Source organism: Carassius carassius, chromosome 15 (assembly GCF_963082965.1).
Source record: "Carassius carassius chromosome 15, fCarCar2.1, whole genome shotgun sequence".
Lineage (NCBI taxonomy): Eukaryota > Metazoa > Chordata > Actinopteri > Cypriniformes > Cyprinidae > Carassius > Carassius carassius.
Window position 1 is genome coordinate 59,081 of NC_081769.1, and position 19,671 is coordinate 78,751.

A 19,671-nucleotide genomic window follows, 5' to 3' on the forward strand; every position below is an offset into this window, starting at 1 on the left:
CTTACCTTTAAGAGCCCCTGCATTATTAACCAAAAATTAATGAGGTACATTTTTAACCTGTGATATATTACATTTTTAGAGTCACTTTTAATGGCTGAATCAACCCAAAAAAAAAAACGTTATGACAGAAATGGGCAAAAAATCTAAAAAAAAAAAAAAGAAAAGACAACCAGAAATCCTCTCAGTGAAACGGTGTCATTGTGTCCGGTACGCTTCACTTATTGAAGGTTGCCATCTAGTGGATAAAGCTTGGGAGGGAATGTTTGACTGTGAGGTGAATAACAGATCTCTAACACTGTGATCAGACCAGACAGATCATCTTGACTTCCCTCCACTGTTTCATGCTTAGATTCATGTGTTTGAGAATATCTCAGTCGTGTTGATAGACGAGGGCTCTCTCTTGTTTTCAGTGTGATTCCGGGCACACAGAAGATCTGGGTGAGGACCTGGGGCTGCTCTCACAACAGCTCTGATGGAGAATACATGGCCGGACAGCTGGCAGCCAGCGGATATAAGATCACAGGTACCACATCAGTTCATGACCCCACTATCAGTTACTGCAGACTGTTATAGTAATGATTCAACTCCTACTAGACCATACTACGACTCATTCTGTGGGTTATTGACTCTTTGTCTTAATTACTGGCCTACAAATTATTTAATTATTGTCTCTTTTGCTTCTCATAGTTACAGATTACTACATTTGTAATACTGATCACGTACAATCCTCTACCTACTAGGCATGGGCCGATTACTGGTTTCAAGGTATACCGCAGTTTCAAAATTAATAATATTTTGTTTCACTAATATTTTCCATTATACCGTTCCTGCGGTGTGTGCTGTTTTCCATGTCCTCAAAGACTGAAAGCGTATGAGACCCTCAGACTGAGAGCAGTGTAGAGAGTAACACTGACCCTCCTCCTCCTGTTGAGTGAGCGAGCGGTCAGTCACAAGTGTGTAGGATGACCGAACTTAACTTAACTTGCCCCCAGAACTTACACCATCACAACCAGACGGTTTTTTTGTCTTATTGCAGCTCATCTCTGTTCTGGACTTGCACAATGTCATTTATGTGTAAATGTGAAGTCTGTTAACGTCCATTAACATATGCCAGTGACGCTGAAGACGGATGCACAGAGAAAAATACTGTAGCAGCAGATCACTCACTGTTCATGATGTACAAACTAAGAAAATCCTCAATAATGATTTGGGGGTTTATATGAATGTATTTCTGAGGAGAGCTGTCTGTCTTCTGAAAAGTTACGTAGTATTTTCTCTTCATCTGGTCTCTGGAAAGTTCATATTACAGCAGTGTTTGTTTACAGCGGTAACCAAGGAGACGCTGTCTCTGTGTCTGTCCCGTGTCTGTCTCCCTGTGTCTGTCCCTCTGGTCTGTCAAGTCAAGTCACCGTTATTTATATAGCGCTTTAAACAAAATAGATTGAGTCAAAGCAACTGAAAAACATTCATTAGGAAAACAGTGTCAATAATGAAAAAATGATAGTTAAAGGCAGTTCATCATTGAATTCAGTGATGTCATCTCTGTTCAGTTAAATAGTGTCTGTGCATTTATTTGCAATCAAGTCAAAGATATCGCTGTAGATGAAGTGACCCCAACTAAGCAAGCCAGTTTCATCTGTTTCTTGTGGTCTTGTCCTGGTGCTCCTCTGAGACAAGGTCTTTACAGGGGATCTGTATCTGGGGCTCTAGTTGTCCTGGTCTCCGCTGTCTTTCAGGGATGTAGAGGTCCTTTCTAGGTGCTGATCCAGCATCTGGTCTGGATACGTACTGGATCCGGGTGACTGCAGTGACCCTCTGATCTGGACACAGACTGGATCTGGTGGCCACGGTGACCTCGGAATAAGAGAGAAACAGACTAATATTAGCGTAGATGCCATTCTTCTAATGATGTAGCAAGTACATAGGGTGTTATGTGAAGACTTCCCGGTTTCGGTTTACCTAATTAATGCAGCCTAAAAATCCTTTAACGGATTTGGATATTAAAAGCATATTAGTATGTTATGTGTAAGCCAGGTTAAAGAGATGGGTCTTTAATCTAGATTTAAACTGCAAGAGTGTGTCTGCCTCCCGAACAATGTTAGGTAGGTTATTCCAGAGTTTAGGAGCTAAATAGGAAAAGGATCTGCCGCCCGCAGTTGATTTTGATATTCTAGGTATTATCAAATTGCCTGAGTTTTGAGAACGTAGCGGACGTAGAGGATTATAATGTAAAAGGAGCTCATTCAAATACTAAGGTGCTAAACCATTCAGGGCTTTATAGGTAATAAGCAATATTTTAAAATCTATACGATGCTTGATAGGGAGCCAGTGCAGTGTTGACAGGACCGGGCTAATATGGTCATACTTCCTGGTTCTAGTAAGAACTCTTGCTGCTGCATTTTGGACTAGCTGTAGTTTGTTTACTAAGCATGCAGAACAACCACCCAATAAAGCATTACAATAATCTAACCTTGAGGTCATAAATGCATGGATTAACATTTCTGCATTTGACATTGAGAGCATAGGCCGTAATTTAGATATATTTTTGAGATGGAAAAATGCAGTTTTACAAATGCTAGAAACATGGCTTTCTAAGGAAAGATTGCGATCAAGTAGCACACCTAGGTTCCTAACTGATGACGAAGAATTGACAGAGCAACCATCAAGTCTTAGACAGTGTTCTAGGTTATTACAAGCAGAGTTTTTAGGTCCTATAATTAACACCTCTGTGTTTTCAGAATTTAGCAGTAAGAAATTACTCGTCATCCAGTTTTTTATATCGACTATGCATTCCATTAGTTTTTCAAATTGGTGTGTTTCACCGGGCCGCGAAGAAATATAGAGCTGAGTATCATCAGCATAACAGTGAAAGCTAACACCATGTTTCCTGATGATATCTCCCAAGGGTAACATATAAAGCGTGAAGAGTAGCGGCCCTAGTACTGAGCCTTGAGGTACTCCATACTGCACTTGTGATCGATATGATACCTCTTCATTCACTGCTACGAACTTATGGCGGTCATATAAGTATGATTGAAACCATGCTAATGCACTTCCATTAATGCCAACAAAGTGTTCAAGTCTATGCAAAAGAATGTTGTGGTCATCTACATTGGTCTCTCTGGTCTGTGTCTGGCTCTGCTCTGTAGGGCTGTGCGATATGGGGAAAATATCTAATTGCGATTTCTTTTTTTTTTTTCTTTCTTTTTTTTGACAGATATTGCGATTGCGATTTGATTTGCGATTTTACATTTGCAAAGTCAAGCTTCAGCTCAATATTGTCAATAATGTGCAGCACAGTATGAGAATCAATACCCTGCTGAAGAAAAAAAAATTAATCTTAATTTCCATGAAACCATTTCAAAATTCCTTTTTGTGTGTTCAACACGCGAAAAAGTGTAATATCATCCGAAGCAGCTCCGTGGAGAAAGGCGGTGTAAACCGGGCTCAAAACGGCGGTGTTGTTCCCAGTATAGTGTTTGCAGCTGAAGTTAGTGTCGCCGGCGGAGTGATATATCTGTTGGTTATTTACAGTATGTTTTATAGCACGCGCTCATGATATACAAGATCGCATGAAGAGTTGAATTTATCGCGCACAAGTTTCCGCATACTGTCACGTCTCTGTCAAACCCCGGTAAGTTCATTTTCCTCCAGCATTCTGCAACATTTTAGATTATATGGACAGTTTGTGTTTATCTTATTGTTTTTAAACGGCATAATAAGCAAACTAACAAACAGTATTATTGGTCGCGTTGACTCGCGTGTCTAATAACTGCTGTCCGGGGGGTGCATTTTATTTCCAGTCTTCAAGTACTTTTCAGAAGTTAGCTCTGTGGCTAGGAAGTCAACCCTCTCTACATTGCGAGTAAATCACTCTCATATGTGACTAAATCTTAGTTTAGCACAGATATTTACACTCGCGAACACTCTCTGACTCTGTCAGACGATCTGTGCTTTTTTTTTCCCTCAATGGATGCGCAACGAACCTGTATAATGTAAACTTTAGTGTTAAGCCGCTCAAATCGCCGTCGCTTTCTCTCACACACATAGAGAGAGAGGGAGAGAGAGAGAGAGAGGGGATTGACTCGCTACATTTAAACAATATTATTTGTTGTATTTTCCTGTCAAAATAACACAGGGTTCCCATGGAAGACTTCAGCTTTTAAGAACAGCTGGGTTTTCCGGTAGTGGGTGGAGCTAATGCGTGAACGGCAATCTCATTGGCTGACACTCACCTATTATCGTCCATGTTTTGATTTCAGCAAATCAGTTCGAGCGAACGCACAAAACCTGATTAATATTCATGAATCCAGCAGCTCATTAATTCTTAGTGTGTTCTATAGTTTTTATTAGTAGGAATCATATTATTATTATCTTATCAGTATTTTTGTAAGAATTGTATTTTTTTATTTTTTTTACAGAAACGCTGAATGACCAAAAAAGCACCACCACCAGTCCAGTTAAAATGTTCAGTTAAAACGACTAATAAGCATTTAAACATGGTTATCAAGTTTACTTCTAATTACTAAAGTTCTATTCTTAAGTGATACTTGATTATTATAAAGCTTGACTGACTGGCGAGTAAACTAAAATAATTACTAGCCAATGGCGATTCAATTGCCAAGGTGTCCGTAGAGGGTTGTAAGTTATGTAGAAACAACATTGTATCGCTACACATGTTTGACAGCTCTGGCCTGACGAGACACATAAAAACGATGTATTAAATACGCTGTGCGTTCGTTTGTCGACGGCGTAAAAGATTGTGAGCCGAGATTTCTTTCAGTGATACAGTGTTGAACAGGGGGCATGTTCCCCACGTCTTCCCTCAACCACAAAAAAAAACAAATACACCAAAAAAAAATAAAATAAATACACATACAAATACTGGTGAATCCTTTCCTTTGGAATTAAATACAACATTATTAAAGCGTACGAAAACAGTGCAGTGTATCATCGGTTGGACTGGAGCTGAGAGAATGGGCTGCTTCAGCAAGAGTCGGCTGCTTCAAAACCTAGTAAGCTGCCTAGATAGACAACATCTGAGCATCACTGAAAGAGAAAACGCAGTATTTCATTGAGACTTGAAAAATTAATTAAAAATTAAATAAACTAAAAAAGTCCATCCCTGGAGCACACGGATGTTGAATCATGGCTCGGTGAGTGTCCGTTTCAGCACTCGTCATAAAGCCTGCTCAGGTCAGCTATAAAAACACTTAATAAAAAATAATAGAAAATAATAATGTAAGGCAACATAAACTATGAAAAAATGTAATACTTAAAACGAAGCGTGTAGCAAAGCCCTGTATGTTGACGGACACAAACACAACATAATTTTATCAAGATAACTATCAAGATGTTAATGTATAACCAGCAGAATTATGTGTCATCAGTTTCTTTCACACACACAGCAATACACATACAAACTTTATTTATAGACAGACTGGATTTATCTTAAAGGATGTACGTGGTTCTCTTCTCTGAATCATGGGTTTATCCTGACCATACCCCAAACCCATCTGCAGGGGTCAGTATTGACCAGTGAATCTCCTCTGTGATGGTCAGGCTTTGTCTTAAAGGCAGCAAGCAGTGTGACCCCAGTCATGAACATAGTATTTCCTTTAAATGTTTGTGTTCTTGTTTTATAGCATGGGAGGGATTTGGAGGATTTTTAAAACACAAACTTTTTTTATTAGCCGTTCCAGTGGAAAAAGGATCAATAACATGCACATGAAATGTTGCATGTAAACTATTAAATACATGTCCACAGTTGTTTTTCTGTAGGGTGTATAACATCTGTGCGCTTGATTTCATGTTTTGATGGAATTAACAGTGTTTCGAGGTGTTTGTCTGCCGGTTCATTCATAAAACAGCTGATGCTGGCAGCGCTGTGAGTGGCTGAGCATGGTTTACACAGCGCTTCTCGTCTGCCAGTGGTGGCCAATGAAAGCCTCGTCTGCTGTGACGCTCACAGATTCAGAGCTGACCGCTGGTTCTCTGAGTCCTGGACGCCGGGGACATGTCCAGCGCTAGAACCATCCTTGTGTGCTGCTCCCCACACCTGCAGAGAGATGTAGAGGAGGACTGAGATGGGAGCTGTACTTCACTGGCTCAGATGAGACGGTCTTCCAGAAGAGAAGACTTGAGGAGTACTGGACTGAGAGCAGGAGGATCAGACGGTTTGGAAGCTGCTTCGATCCACGTCTCGTACAGAAATGTGTAGAGTGGACTGTAAATATACATGTTTTCAGTTCATTCTGTGTTAATTTTATTCCCAGGCGCTAAACTTTTTTTTAAATACAGTATTGTCCGGCAATTAAAATAGGAATGCACAATATTGGATTTAACGGGTTTAATTGAGCTGATACCTGTACATTCATATTTCTTTGAAACTCGTTAGAATTAATTAAACTCCTTTATGAGATATGAGTGAACATTGAAGTTGTCTTCAGACTGATGCAGACGTTAGTTTGTGGATGTAACTCGTCGATGATCTCCAGCACTCCTCAACACTTCGAAGCGTCGGTGGCCTTCAGCCTCAGAGAAAGTTATTTTAGAGCTGTTCAAGTTATTTTAATAATACATAAAAAAATATATATTTTACTCATTAATAAAGAAAAAATTGTATGTATAAAATAATTTTTAAATGTTTTTTACAAGTGTCACTAGAGAGCACTGATGTTTTCTCACACAGCACGCCCCTTCGATCTCCGAATCAAGGTGGAAATGCAAAACGTTAGACTAATCACCACTGAGACCCAAGTACAATTTTGATGACGTAGGTAGGAATTTAAACAAATTAGCATATCGTGACGTCACTGACTGGGTCTTCAACCCGTGCCTTCAAAGCTCATTGCAAATCCTGTTTGATTTGAGTGATGTGTTCATTGAATCGATTGTAAAATCGATTTAGCTTGTCTAGATGCATTTTATACAGCAAATAGCACCAAATATAGGTAAATCCACAGACAACAGGCAGGACGAATGTAAAGATTCAATATATTGGTAAAGACCAATATTTCTGATGATTTATTGGTGTGAAGTTACATGCACAATGACAAACAGGAGTGCAACATTCTCCAAAACAATAAGCAGAGTGGACTGCCATAATGCAAAACATTTACTACAGGCTTCAACATGGCTGTGTTTATGATTAGAAATGTCAACAACAAATAATCGCATACAGCGATTCTAGCCCGAATCTGTATCTGTATGCATGAGACAGAATTCACATTTCTGTTTTAAAAAGAGAAACATTGTGCAGAAGTATTATTTGCTGTTATGCGTGTGTGTCCGAAGCTGCAGTTGCTGTGTGACGCGAAAAAAAAAAAAAAAAACAGGACGCACTCCGAGAGAATGTCGTTAAAATCAATTTCCTATTTTCGTTCTCGAAACTTGTGTTGGTTGATTCGTGCAATAGATTTTCGAAAATAAAGTGACAGTCGACACGGTCATGGTTTTAGACTAGACGGAAAGGGATGGGAAAAGATCTGGGCACAGTTTTTCCAGAACTTCGTGCCAAGTTAAAGCGGTGTCGAGCTGTTTTAATGAATGTTTTAGATGTATTATTGTGCCCGAACCCGTATGACTTTGAACAGAGACCGCGAACATTTTGTTTACTGCAGCCCAAGGGCGTAACTTTGGGTCTACCATTGGGGGGGTTAAACTTGCGGCATATTTATTAATTATTTATTGAATAATTTTCTTGTGTAAAAGGTAACATGCTAATTTGCATAATGTAATTATGCAATCCCCCCCAAAACGGGTGACTGTATTGGAGCAAACAGCAACTTAAGTTAACATTCAGTGACACTGGTTCTACACAGTCCCTGGCACCCTCTGGCTTTACCTCACAGGACACTGACAAACCAACATCGAGCCAACTCTAATCAACAAAACACATCATCAGCTAACTCAGGGTTTCTCAAACTTTTCTGCCATTCCCCACTTCAGAGATAGGAGAGGGTTCCGAGCCCCACCTGTCCCCAATCACCCCAACAAAATGTTAATAAACTAGGCTTTAAGTTTAACTGTTAAAATGTATTTTATTAACATCACATTTTATAAACTTAACATCAAATAACTGCATTAAAAATGTTCAAATAGTGAAAATGAAAGTGCAATTATATTATCACTTTGCATGAAATAAGACTCAAAAGTAGATAAAAAAAATAAATAATAATTGTTTGCATTTAGTCTCTGATAACATCAAATTCAGAAACTGAGGAACACTCAACTAACGCGATCATTATAAAGGTGTTTGAACAACAAAACACATCCACTTGCACTGATTTGACAATCGGAATATCAGATATATCCTGCTATAGTTAAAAAAATTGTGAAATAAAAAAGGAAAATAAGGAAATAAAAGCAGATCATCAGTCATTCAGCGCTATTGTGGCTGCGGTGTGACAAGCAATGAAGATGCGTCTCCATGGGAACCATAAAGTGACCCTGTCAATTTAGGACCGACTTTTTTAAATTTTTTTTTGCTTTTAGTCCGACCAACTTGCCGGTTGTACATTTGCGTTAAGACCGAAGGTGTTTTTTTTTTTTTTTTTTTTTTTTTTTTTTTTACAAAAACTACTACAACAACTAATCTAAAAGCAATAAAATAGTATTAATTATATTTTAGTAAGTATTGTAAAATTACTTATATATAAATTTCCTAGATACAAAAGAAGGCTTCTTTCTTTCTTTAAAAAAACCTGTGACGTCATCTATGTTTGGTTAACGGCTTTAATAATAATAATAATATTGTCCTCCCTCACAGTAGTCCAAGTTTGTTTACTCTCATCTCTCCACAACACAGTGTCTGACTCATGAATATTAATTATGTTGATTATTTGTGTGAGCTGATTTGCTGAAATCAAAATGTGAAAGGTAATAGGTGAGTGCTAGCAAAGTGGCATTTCCACATTATTTCAGAATAGACCCTTGTGTGGGAGATATGACCAATACTGTGTTCTTCTTCACAGTTTAACTTAAATCTGTTTACCTTCATTACATTCTTCTTTGTTAATGTATCTTTATCCATCTTGTGTCAGTAGCTTTTAATACTGTGCTATATGGATCTATTTACCGGCCATTGGCAGGTGTGCCAAAAAGTTAGTTTAGTCCATTGTGCGCCAAGCGACAGTGATTTGGGTTCTACACACTAGAGTTTGCTGTGCACTGCGACTCCATTGATACCAGTGGGAACAGAGTAAAACACAACTGTCTGCGAAGTTTGGACACAAATGCAAGTGATGTATTCATGTTATAGAGGTTTGATGTTGTTTACTATATTTTTTTTTTGTAAAAACTATTACCAACCTTTGACTGGGATTTGATTATAACATTTTTCTTCACCAAATGAAGCTCCTCCAGCGAGCAGTCTTTGTGTTCAGGTTATTGTGGCATATAGATCCTGGTACTGTGAGAAAACTGAACTAAGTAAATTATTGTGTTTCTGTTTTGAATCAATCTATGGTTTGGTATTGATTAGGCATTAACTGGCTTGGCATGTTTTCGATTGTGAGCGGTTGTTTTCCAGCATGTCCTTGAGCACAGAGTAGGGCTGTCGCAGTTAAGAAATTTCCCCTGCGGTTATTATGGGTGGCTCAATAGCGCGATATGCGGTGTAACCGCAGTTTTTTTTTATTTTTTTTTTTAACATACCTAATTTATCCTGACAGAGAGACACGTTTTAAAACAATTTTGTTTATTGTTAAATGCCAAACAGCAACAAGAACATGCGTTTTCCAATAACATTTTTTGAAGAAATCAAAGAGTTCTAACATGTATTACATGTATTTGCGCGCGACTCTGGACAGCAGTGGAAATCTAGACTGATTATCGCGCCACCTCGGGTCCACCAGGACAATGGATTCGCGTTGGAGTCGATGCACTCCTCAAGCAGATATCGTGTGAGCTCGTTATCTGCTCACGCTGTCTTGGGTATGGGCACTGACGCAGAGGTTGTCCGTGACTTCAGCAGGTATGCCTGTTACTTTCACGGCTGTATTTGACAGATTTCGCAAAGGCTTCAGCTACTCCTAACTGCTCCGCCACCTGATGCTTGAGGGGGCAGCTGCGCTGGATGACAGGGGACACTCTAAAACGAGAGGAAAAGGCTTAACGTGTTATTAAACGCATTGAATTCATATTCAGGGATCATCTGCTTTTTTATAGATAGTATACTTTATTAGTATGATGTTTAGTGAGTTTGGTCTGTTAATATCACTGTATTGGTACATTAAACCACGTTGAGCGTTTTTCCCGTTAACCATTAGAATATCCCGATGACCTCAAATTAGATGTATTGCCGCGTCACAGGAACCTTTTTGCAGCACATATTGCATATCGGCTCATCTATATTCGCTGGCTCGTCCTTTTCATTGGGTTGAAAGACAAAATTTTCCCAAACTGGCGACGTGACATTAGGTTTTGGGACGAGATCGAGCGCCTCAAAAAAAAACGAAGCACCATAAAGCTACAAAGGCTCGCGAGAAAACCATATTGTATCATTAATTTATTTAACATTGAATGCACAGTGACAAACTGAAAAAAAACAAGAAGTGCCACAGCCTCATTAAAAAAAACTAAAAAAACTTAACACTGCGGTTGCTGCAGTTTCTGCGGTTGCTATCTTTCCTCTGCGGTTTGCTTGTCAATAGCGCGGTATTACAATATTGCGGTTATCGCGACAGCCCTAGCACAGAGCCATTTATAATGACCCTCTGTGACTGCATTAATATCCCAGCAGTTTATATCCCTGGGATCTGATTTCAGTGCTGTGACCGTAGACCAGGCTCTGGGATCTGAGGGCCATCTCTCTCTGATGAACTGTCAGCCGATCGACAGCATCAGTGTTCATCCTCACTCTCCCGGCTCACCGCCTCTCCGCTCGTCCTTTCTGGGAAGGGAAAGTGTTGCATACAAATGTTGATAAGAGCTTGATTGGAGGTGAACTGAATGCTGGCTTGGGTTAATCGTTCAGATGAATTTCTCCTTGTGTGAGAGCGCTTGATGCACACTGAGAGTAAATGTAACAGTGGACGGCACATTCATCTTTATTTAACCGTTCTAGAGATGTGGCTGACCAGATGACCACTGCTTCATGTCCACCGGTTGTGTACCATAACACCACATCACCATCTTTCTCTTACATCTGATGGTTTCACCGTGCTTGGGTGCTCTAGCTGAGCCAGTATGTGAGAGATCCTCACTTTAGATTTGAACAAAACAGAGGGAATTCAACAAAGAACCTGTTGAAATGAAGTTTAGTGCAGTGAGCAACAGGCATGGGCCAGTATGAGATACTGACGGTATGATAACATTAAGAATATCACAGTTTCACAGTATCCAGAGTATGCGAGCAGAGCGAGGAGTGAAGCGTTGAGGTTTTCACTGGCTCTGAAAACGCTTCACTACTGCTTCATCACGAGCACAAATTATACCAACTCCACATTAAGCAATTAGTTAGCTTGACCGATAAGTGGATCACATACGAAGGTTAAACTGGAAGAGTGCGGGAGGTTAAAGCATGTTGTAAGTTGTACAGTTTGTTAATCTCTGCTGGAAACTAATGTGCTGCTATATTGCTGCACACAGACAGAGCACACAAGCTCACACATAATGTACAGATCATGCGCATACATTCAGGAATAAAGAACAAGGGAAGAGTTACAGGATAGTGTTTCTACAGTAAATATTCTCAGCCGCTCTATAGTAGAATAAGATGTTGCACAGACAGCGAATTAAGCAGTCATTTAATTACACTTGGGCTAATTGTAGTGTTCCAATAAACCATGTTAAAACTATTCTTCTAGTATTATGCACTTATTTTTCTTTAATATAATTTCTGAACAGAACTTAGCTTTCTTTTTCAAGCATAGTGAAATCACTAATAATGATTTTGTCCTGATCTCCTGTCCTGCTGTGTGTGGGTGAGATGTCTCTGCCAAAAGTCAGGATCGCTGACCTCAGATTAGTCTGACCGTCTGGTGTGCCACATCACAGCTGTCCTTGCTAACCTCTGCTAAACCCTCCTCCAAGTGTGAAATCTGTACTGCTCTCGCCAGTTTTTTTGGCCAGTACTTATCAGCTAAATTTGTAGGATCTTTCTTCTGCGCGGGTCGGTGCGTGAGAGTGATGTCACGAGAGCCATCTGCTGCTGTGAGAGAGGCCTGAGGGGCTGATGGGAGTTTAAGCACTCACAAACATGGATGAGGTCATGGATGGCCGTCTGTCGCTGCTCGTGTTGTCTGGTCGTATGTGGATGGAGGTCTGCTAGAGGGCAGATGATCATCGCTGGTGCTCACTAACATCCAGACTGCTGTTACCAATCCAGCACAACACAGCAAGCCGTGAGAAAGTCTTCCCCTCCACAGTACAGTCGTGGCCAAAAGTTTTGAGAATTACATAAATATTGGAAATTGGAAAAGTTGCTGCTTAAGTTTTTATAATAGCAATTTGCATATACTCCAGAATGTAATGAAGAGTGATCAGATGAATTGCATAGTCCTTCTTTGCCATGAAAATTAACTTAATCCCAAAAAAACCTTTCCACTGCATTTCATTGCTGTCATTAAAGGAGCTGCTGAGATCATTTCAGTAATCGTCTTGTTAACTCAGGTGAGAATGTTGACGAGCACAAGGCTGGAGATCATTATGTCAGGCTGATTGGGATAGAATGGCAGACTTGACATGTTAAAAGGAGGGTGATGCTTGAAATCATTGTTCTTCCATTGTTAACCATGGTGACCTGCGAAGAAACGCGTGCAGCCATCATTGCGTTGCATAAAAATGGCTTCACAGGCAAGGATATTGTGGCTACTAAGATTGCACCTAAATCAACAATTTATAGGATCATCAAGAACTTCAAGGAAAGAGGTTCAATTCTTGTAAAGAAGGCTTCAAGGCGTCCAAGAGAGTCCAGCAAGCGCCAGGATGGTCTCCTAAAGAGGATTGAGCTGCGGGATCGGAGTGCCACCAGTGCAGAGCTTGCTCAGGAATGGCAGCAGGCAGGTGTGAGCGCATCTGCACGCACAGTGAGGACAAGACTTCTGGAAGATGGCCTGGTGTCATATAATAATCAACACACAGCTTTTAAAAAAACCTGTTAATTGCACACACTTTTTTTTTTTTTAATTAACTTCTAAATGATAACATTTCTATTTGTTGAAATATAACCACTTACACAGTGGCTGTATTTTTTTTTTCATAATATTTATTTAAGCATACCTTAGATAATTAAGACATCAATAACAGGTAAAGTAAAACATAATGGCCCAGTTTCACAGACAGGGTTTAGACTAAACCAGGATTAGGCCATAGTTAAATTAAGACATTTAAAGGGATAATTCACTTTCAAATTAAATTTTGATATGTTTTAGCTTACCCCAAGGACATCCAAGATGTAGGTGTCTTTGTTTCCGCAGTATTCCCATTTTGATATTTTTAGGTCAAACCGTTCTTGTCTGTGACTCATATAATGGAGGTCTATGGTCACCTCCTCAAAGAGCATGCACAGAGAGTCCAAATTAAACAATTCCCCATCGTAAGTACACATTGATGACCTAAGACACGAAACGAGCGGTTTGTGTAAGAAAACGAACAGTATTTATATTGTTTTTACCTCTTGTACACAACCACGTCACACTGATCTGAGTTCGCGAGTGCTTCCTGATGTGACGTGTGCGCGCTCTGGCTTTAGTCTGCGCAAGCGCCGGAAAGCGCCGGAAGCGATCTCACCCTGCATCTCAACAGCGGAGAAACTCAGGATCTTCAGTCCGGCAGGTGTGTGATGCGATACTGTCAATGTCCTCGTCGTCGTCTTGTAGTTGTTCCATTCGTGACAACATATGCTCTCTACTTCTGTTGGCATCTCACAACACTTGCTACTAAAACACCACCAGTTTTGAAGAGATCTCTGTCTCTGAGGCTTGAAGACGAGCTGCTGCAGCGGATCGCTCCTGAGTACTTGGTCTGTGTATTCTGGTTCAAATAAATATGGTTGTGAAAAATATTCAACGTTGTCTATGGATATATTGAAATCATCTTCCATTGCAATTTCCCTGTACGTCTAAATATGTTTAGATCTTCACAGTAAAAGGTAACACTTCCGAAATCTGTGTGTAAACCATAGACAGTAAGTGTAAACAATAAGTGACGTTCATGCGTGAGAGATCACTTCCGGCGCTTTCCGGCGCTTGCGCAGACTAAAGCCAGAGCGCGCACACGTCACATCAGGAAGCACTCGCGAACTCAGATCAGTGTGACGTGGTTGTGTACAAGAGGTAAAAACAATATAAATACTGTTCGTTTTCTTACACAAACCGCTCGTTTCGTGTCTTAGGTCATCAATGTGTACTTACGATGGGGAATTGTTTAATTTGGACTCTCTGTGCATGCTCTTTGAGGAGGTGACCATAGACCTCCATTATATGAGTCACAGACAAGAACGGTTTGACCTAAAAATATCAAAATGGGAAATACTGCGGAAACAAAGACACCTACAACTTGGATGCCCTTGAGGTAAGCTAAAACTTACCAAAATTCTATTTGAAAGTGAACCATCCCTTTAAGTAATTTTTAATAACATGCCTTAGAAAAACATTACTTCTGTGCATCTTGAGAAAAAACAAAGACACTGATATGTTTTAAGATCAGTCAAGTTTCTTTCATTTGAAACAGCTCAGACTTACACTTTAGTCTGAGACTAGGCTTAAGCCTGGTCTGTGACACTGGGGGAATAAAGTATATAGTCTAATATTTTGTCAAATGCTATTCTCTAGACTATTCTCTAGCAAATTATCGAGCTGTTGACACTGATGACTTGCCTGAGGTAAATGAAATGTGACATGACATTTTATTTCCACACTGTTTTATTGATGTCTTTCCGCAGTTGAAATACTGAAAGAGCGATTACATGAGGCATTCATTCAGGTTTATTTCGTGCTCAAACCAGCAGTGCTTGGGAAGCAATGATCACGGTTTGTGCTGCGTTTGAACAGAGCGGTTTATACAGCAATCTGTCACAACACATCAAAGAGTTCCAACACCACATTTATTTGAATTTCCTGAAAAATTGACTTAATGTGTTTCTTATCAAAAGTAACCATATATAAAAATATATGTGTCCAGTTAAGTTCCAGTTGTGTGGTGGTTAAAACAATGCTGTAATTGTTCGGTTCATACATGCACCAAAACGAAAGACAGAATAATTTTCAGTATGAATATGTGCACCATTACTCCCCAAATCCAACACTGGAAAACTGTCTAATGTGAAATAAAATGGTATGAAGTCCCAGACGTTAGATCTGTCTGTGTAGAAGTTATTGAACAAGCAAAATTGAAAACGTAGGCATTCATTCATAAACAAACAATTCTTCTAGTATAATTATTATATATATATATATATATATATATATATATCTATTGTACGTTTATAGAATTTCTGTGCTGCAAAATACATAAGTTCCACATAATCAGCTCCACGCTGTGCTCATGGTTTGCTGCAGTTTTGGAGATGACTGTGAATGATGCTTCTCTTTGAGGATGGGCTTGATCAGTCTGCCCCGACTCACAGGTCCAAGACATTATCTGGACCACAGCTTTAGTCATGCAGGTTTCGTTTTTTTTTTTTTCTCGGTTTTTCAACTTAATGTTCTGTAGTGTCTGTGACTCTAAGAGGTAGGGGTGGGCAATATCTCTATTTAAAATATATCGAGATATTTTTTTAAACACGATATGGATTTTGACACATCGTATATATCTGTATTTTGTTTATATGTAATTCTGATTCGGCCACTTTGCTTGTTTGTCTTCTCTGTGCTGTGCTCGCCCCCCGCCTCCTTGATTTTGTTGCCCCCCCCCCCCCTCGCGTGTTGTTGTCTCATTGAACATGGCATCGTCCTCAACTAGACCGGAGGCTACAGAACTAGTCTCAAAAAAGGACAACTGGCTCCATTATATGGAGATAATTCGGTTTTAAGACGTAGGGCAAACAGCAGACAGATGTCAGTAGGGCGCTATGATTTCCGCGATGCAGAAAACGCGGAGGGAATCGCGGAATCCAGTCATAAAAACGGAATTTACAGTTTAACGTGGAATGTCACGGAATTTGTCAAATTTTGAATGAATTAATCAAAAGTAGGTCATTGCACTCACATTAAATCACGATATGGACTAATATCTGTAAATATTAAGCCGGAAAAGTCTATTTAAATATGAATCCTGCATGTTCTGCCTGTCTCTGTTAATGAGTGGCGCAGAAGCGCGTCTTCCTTTATTAACACACTGAAGCGTGCGTGACGCTCCGGTGATTTCAGCGTATGCTGTTTCACTAAATAAGACGTGAACACATGAACAACATCTCCAGAACTGCTCTGACAGTCACTTCATGAGCATCTAACCGTTTGATTTCAGTAAAACTAGCACATCACAGACACAGAACTGTAAAGGTAAACCCGTCAAAATAAAAGTATTTGCCAGAAATTTATTACTATTGTTCAGCAGAATGTTCATAGCCTACTACTACTATTAAAATGAAACGAACATAATTTAAGGAATAATCACACATTTCTTCCATGTTTTATTTTTAATAGCAAATCCCCTTTGTTTACCAAAAAATAAAGTTTGCTTAATTTTCAATAATTAAAAGATAAATTAAATTAATGTTTTATGCTTTCATTTGATAACCAGAAGAATGTAAATACACAGAATTTCAGAGGGGAAAAAACATTTCACATAAGGCTATTTTAAGAAAAGAAATTAACAAATTAAGTTGTTTTTATGCATTTAAATAATTACACATTAAAACACAGAATTAGGTAACAATAAAACATATGGTGAATATTGGGCATATTTGTTTTTGCAGTAGTTTTTGGGGTGTAAAGATATCGAGATTATGTTTTGCTCCATGTCGCCCAGCCCTACTAAGAAGTCATTATGCTGAAATGCGGTCTGAAGACACTGATGTTCATTTTAGGGCTGTGACAATACGCTAATCTGCCGATTCAGTACTATCCTGACACACGTGTGCTGAGTCAATATTGTGATGGAGTATTTAGATTACAATTTATTGTGAATTTTGTTTGCTTATTAAAGACTAGATAATGGGACATACTTGTTTATACCCTTAAAAGAGACTGTAAATGATGAGTCATTTACAAAAACAATGCATCTTTCTGAACATTTATTTCAGGAGCATACACAGTGTATGTTTAAAGTACCCTGAACCAACCTTGCACACTGTTCTGGAAGAGGTTTGATCCTTTCCAGTGGACGGGAGGAGAAATAAGACTGAAGTATGCCAAGAGGATGAAAGCTGGCTCTCAGAGATGCCTTCTAGCACATGCATTCGTTCTGATGTCAGCTGTCTTTTTACCACTTTCTTTTTTGCTGACATTGTGTTGCATGTGCTTCCATTTTGACAGCCTACAAGAACCGTCTTTAAAGGCTGATCAGTCAAATTCTGACATTGTTGAAGAATAGTAACAAAACCTGTTCAGCTGTAAGTGTGAAATAAAAGCTGGTTTGACCCGATGATTTGAACTCTTCTGCTTTGAGCCAGTTTCAGGCCGCACACAAACCCATGCTCTCAGACACTTCCTCCTGTGACCGATGAGCCCATCTCACACCTGCTGGTAATATTTTCTCCCGTAGGGAAAGATATTCCTTCCACTTTGTCAAAGCCACAATTTTGTGCTGTCGTTAAGCTGGACATCGGAGAGCATGCTGAGAATGGAGAGGTCTTTGGGGACGTATGATTTACTGCTGTATGAGAGTCTTCTCACTCAGGCCTGATGCTTTCTGTCTTTCTAAGGAAATCATCCATAGACCCATGAGGAACAATGCAGGGCCTTTTCCAAGCTTCAGGGTGCAGTGAGGTGAAAGCACCAAGGATGTGATGATAGAGCCTGTTTTGGTTGAGCAGGACAGAGATTGATTTGCTCTGGAGATCTGCCAGAGCTTTGCTGTGATTTGCATCAACAGGGTTGATGATGATGTTACAGATCCTGCTGACTGTCTTCTCTCTGTGAAACACAATATTCTGGTCAAACTTTTGGCAATAATAAAAATGAATGAAGACTGGGTTTTGAGAGGAACAGACCAAATGTGAGTAGGTATGTCTGATTTGTGCACAATTCGTTATTTTCATAGTGGCTCAAAATAATTGACTAATCTCTAATCTTTAGAGCAGTCAATTTAATAAATGCTTAATTTTTTTTTCCTAATACAGAGCTCTTATTTGATTTCACAATACTTGCTGTATTTTGAGCATATATTATGAACAATATAATTATTTAAAAATTGCAGTCCCAGTTCATTGTAACTGCTTTAAAAAAAACAGACAGACAACTTTTTCAAAAAGCCTACTTTTATGTTCCAAAGCAAGAAAAGGTTATGCTTTTGTAACAACAGAAGACATAACTTCAAATCAAGACAGTTTTTTAGGTCACTCAAGACTTACACATGGGTTTCTATTGATATGATTTCTATTGAAGTTCCTTTGACTGTCAAACACATCCTGTTGGACTGTAGCTTTTATAATACTGCCAGAAAACAATTTATACAGAAATGTATTGGCCTATAAATGGATTTTGTAATGTATTTTAGATATTTTTTGTCTTATATCAAGTTAAAGGTTTTATGTAATTAAAAATTCTATGGATTAAGATGCTGACCTTGTGCTGATCATGTAAATAGCCTTGATGCTAACATGGCGTTAAAAAATAAAGTAACTAACTAACAAACGATGTAAGGAATAGTTCTCCCAATAATGTAAATTGTCATTATTAGGTCACGTGAACATCAGGACGTTCTAGTAAAGCATAGGGCTGATGGGTTACTTGTTTGTTTGGATGGCGTCCCGAATGGAAAGGTCATCTCTGGTAATTGAGTCTGTGAAGATGATTGAAGACCGTGGGGATGGTCCTGACATATGGTAATGGTGCTGTGCTGTCCCACCGCTGGCAATCCCAACACCAGTTAAATTAGACAACAGCTGGTGTCTTTCTTTAATGCTTGGTCTGTTTGCGGAGTCAACGGACAGGTGTACTTTTTATTCAAATCTCTCCCTCTGTCTGAATATGACCTGTCAGTACTTCACAAACAAAAACATAATCATATACGCAATGGCTTTGAAATGGCATGTAAATATTTGCAGTAGCTGTTATTGTTCCCTGTCCTCAACGGCAGTTTTGTCACAATATCAAAGGAGAGAGAGAGAGAGAGACAGAGAGAGAGAGAGAGAGAGACGGAGAGAGAGAGAGAGAGAGAGAGAGAGAGAGAGAGAGAGACCTAAGCCCCTTTTACACTGCCATTCCGGCAAATGTTCCCGGGTCGCTAGATTTTGCACTTTTACACTGCCAGTGATTACCCGGTGTTACGACCCTATAGTTTTTTTGTGTTTTGGTTTGTGTGTGTCTGCCCAGGTTGCTGCTGATTGGTTCCTGCAGACTCATTGCTGTTGTACTCTGATTGGTCTTCGCTACTTTAATGGGGGTGGCCATTTTGTGAACCATGCTGTTTGTACTGTGCTTGTGTTGTTTTACCCCTGTTTGTATACTAGATTGAGATTGCTTGGATATTTGTTGCTTTGTAGTGAACCTCTGGCTTACTTGAACCTTTTGCCTGTGGTATGATTTTGATTTTGGATATTCCTCTGAACTTGATGTTTCTTTG

At 39.4% G+C, this 19,671-nt stretch overlaps 1 protein-coding gene across 2 annotated transcripts in view; it reads left to right on the top strand.

Annotated features, from left to right (window-relative positions):
* Positions 1-19,671, top strand: part of cdkal1 (CDK5 regulatory subunit associated protein 1-like 1) — a 231,760-nt gene that overhangs the window by 4,578 nt on the left and 207,511 nt on the right. For both annotated transcript variants that reach the window (XM_059567198.1, XM_059567199.1), the window contains exon 3: positions 411-523. In XM_059567198.1, coding sequence (XP_059423181.1) covers positions 411-523 — 113 coding nt within the window. The remainder of the gene's footprint in view (positions 1-410; positions 524-19,671) is intronic.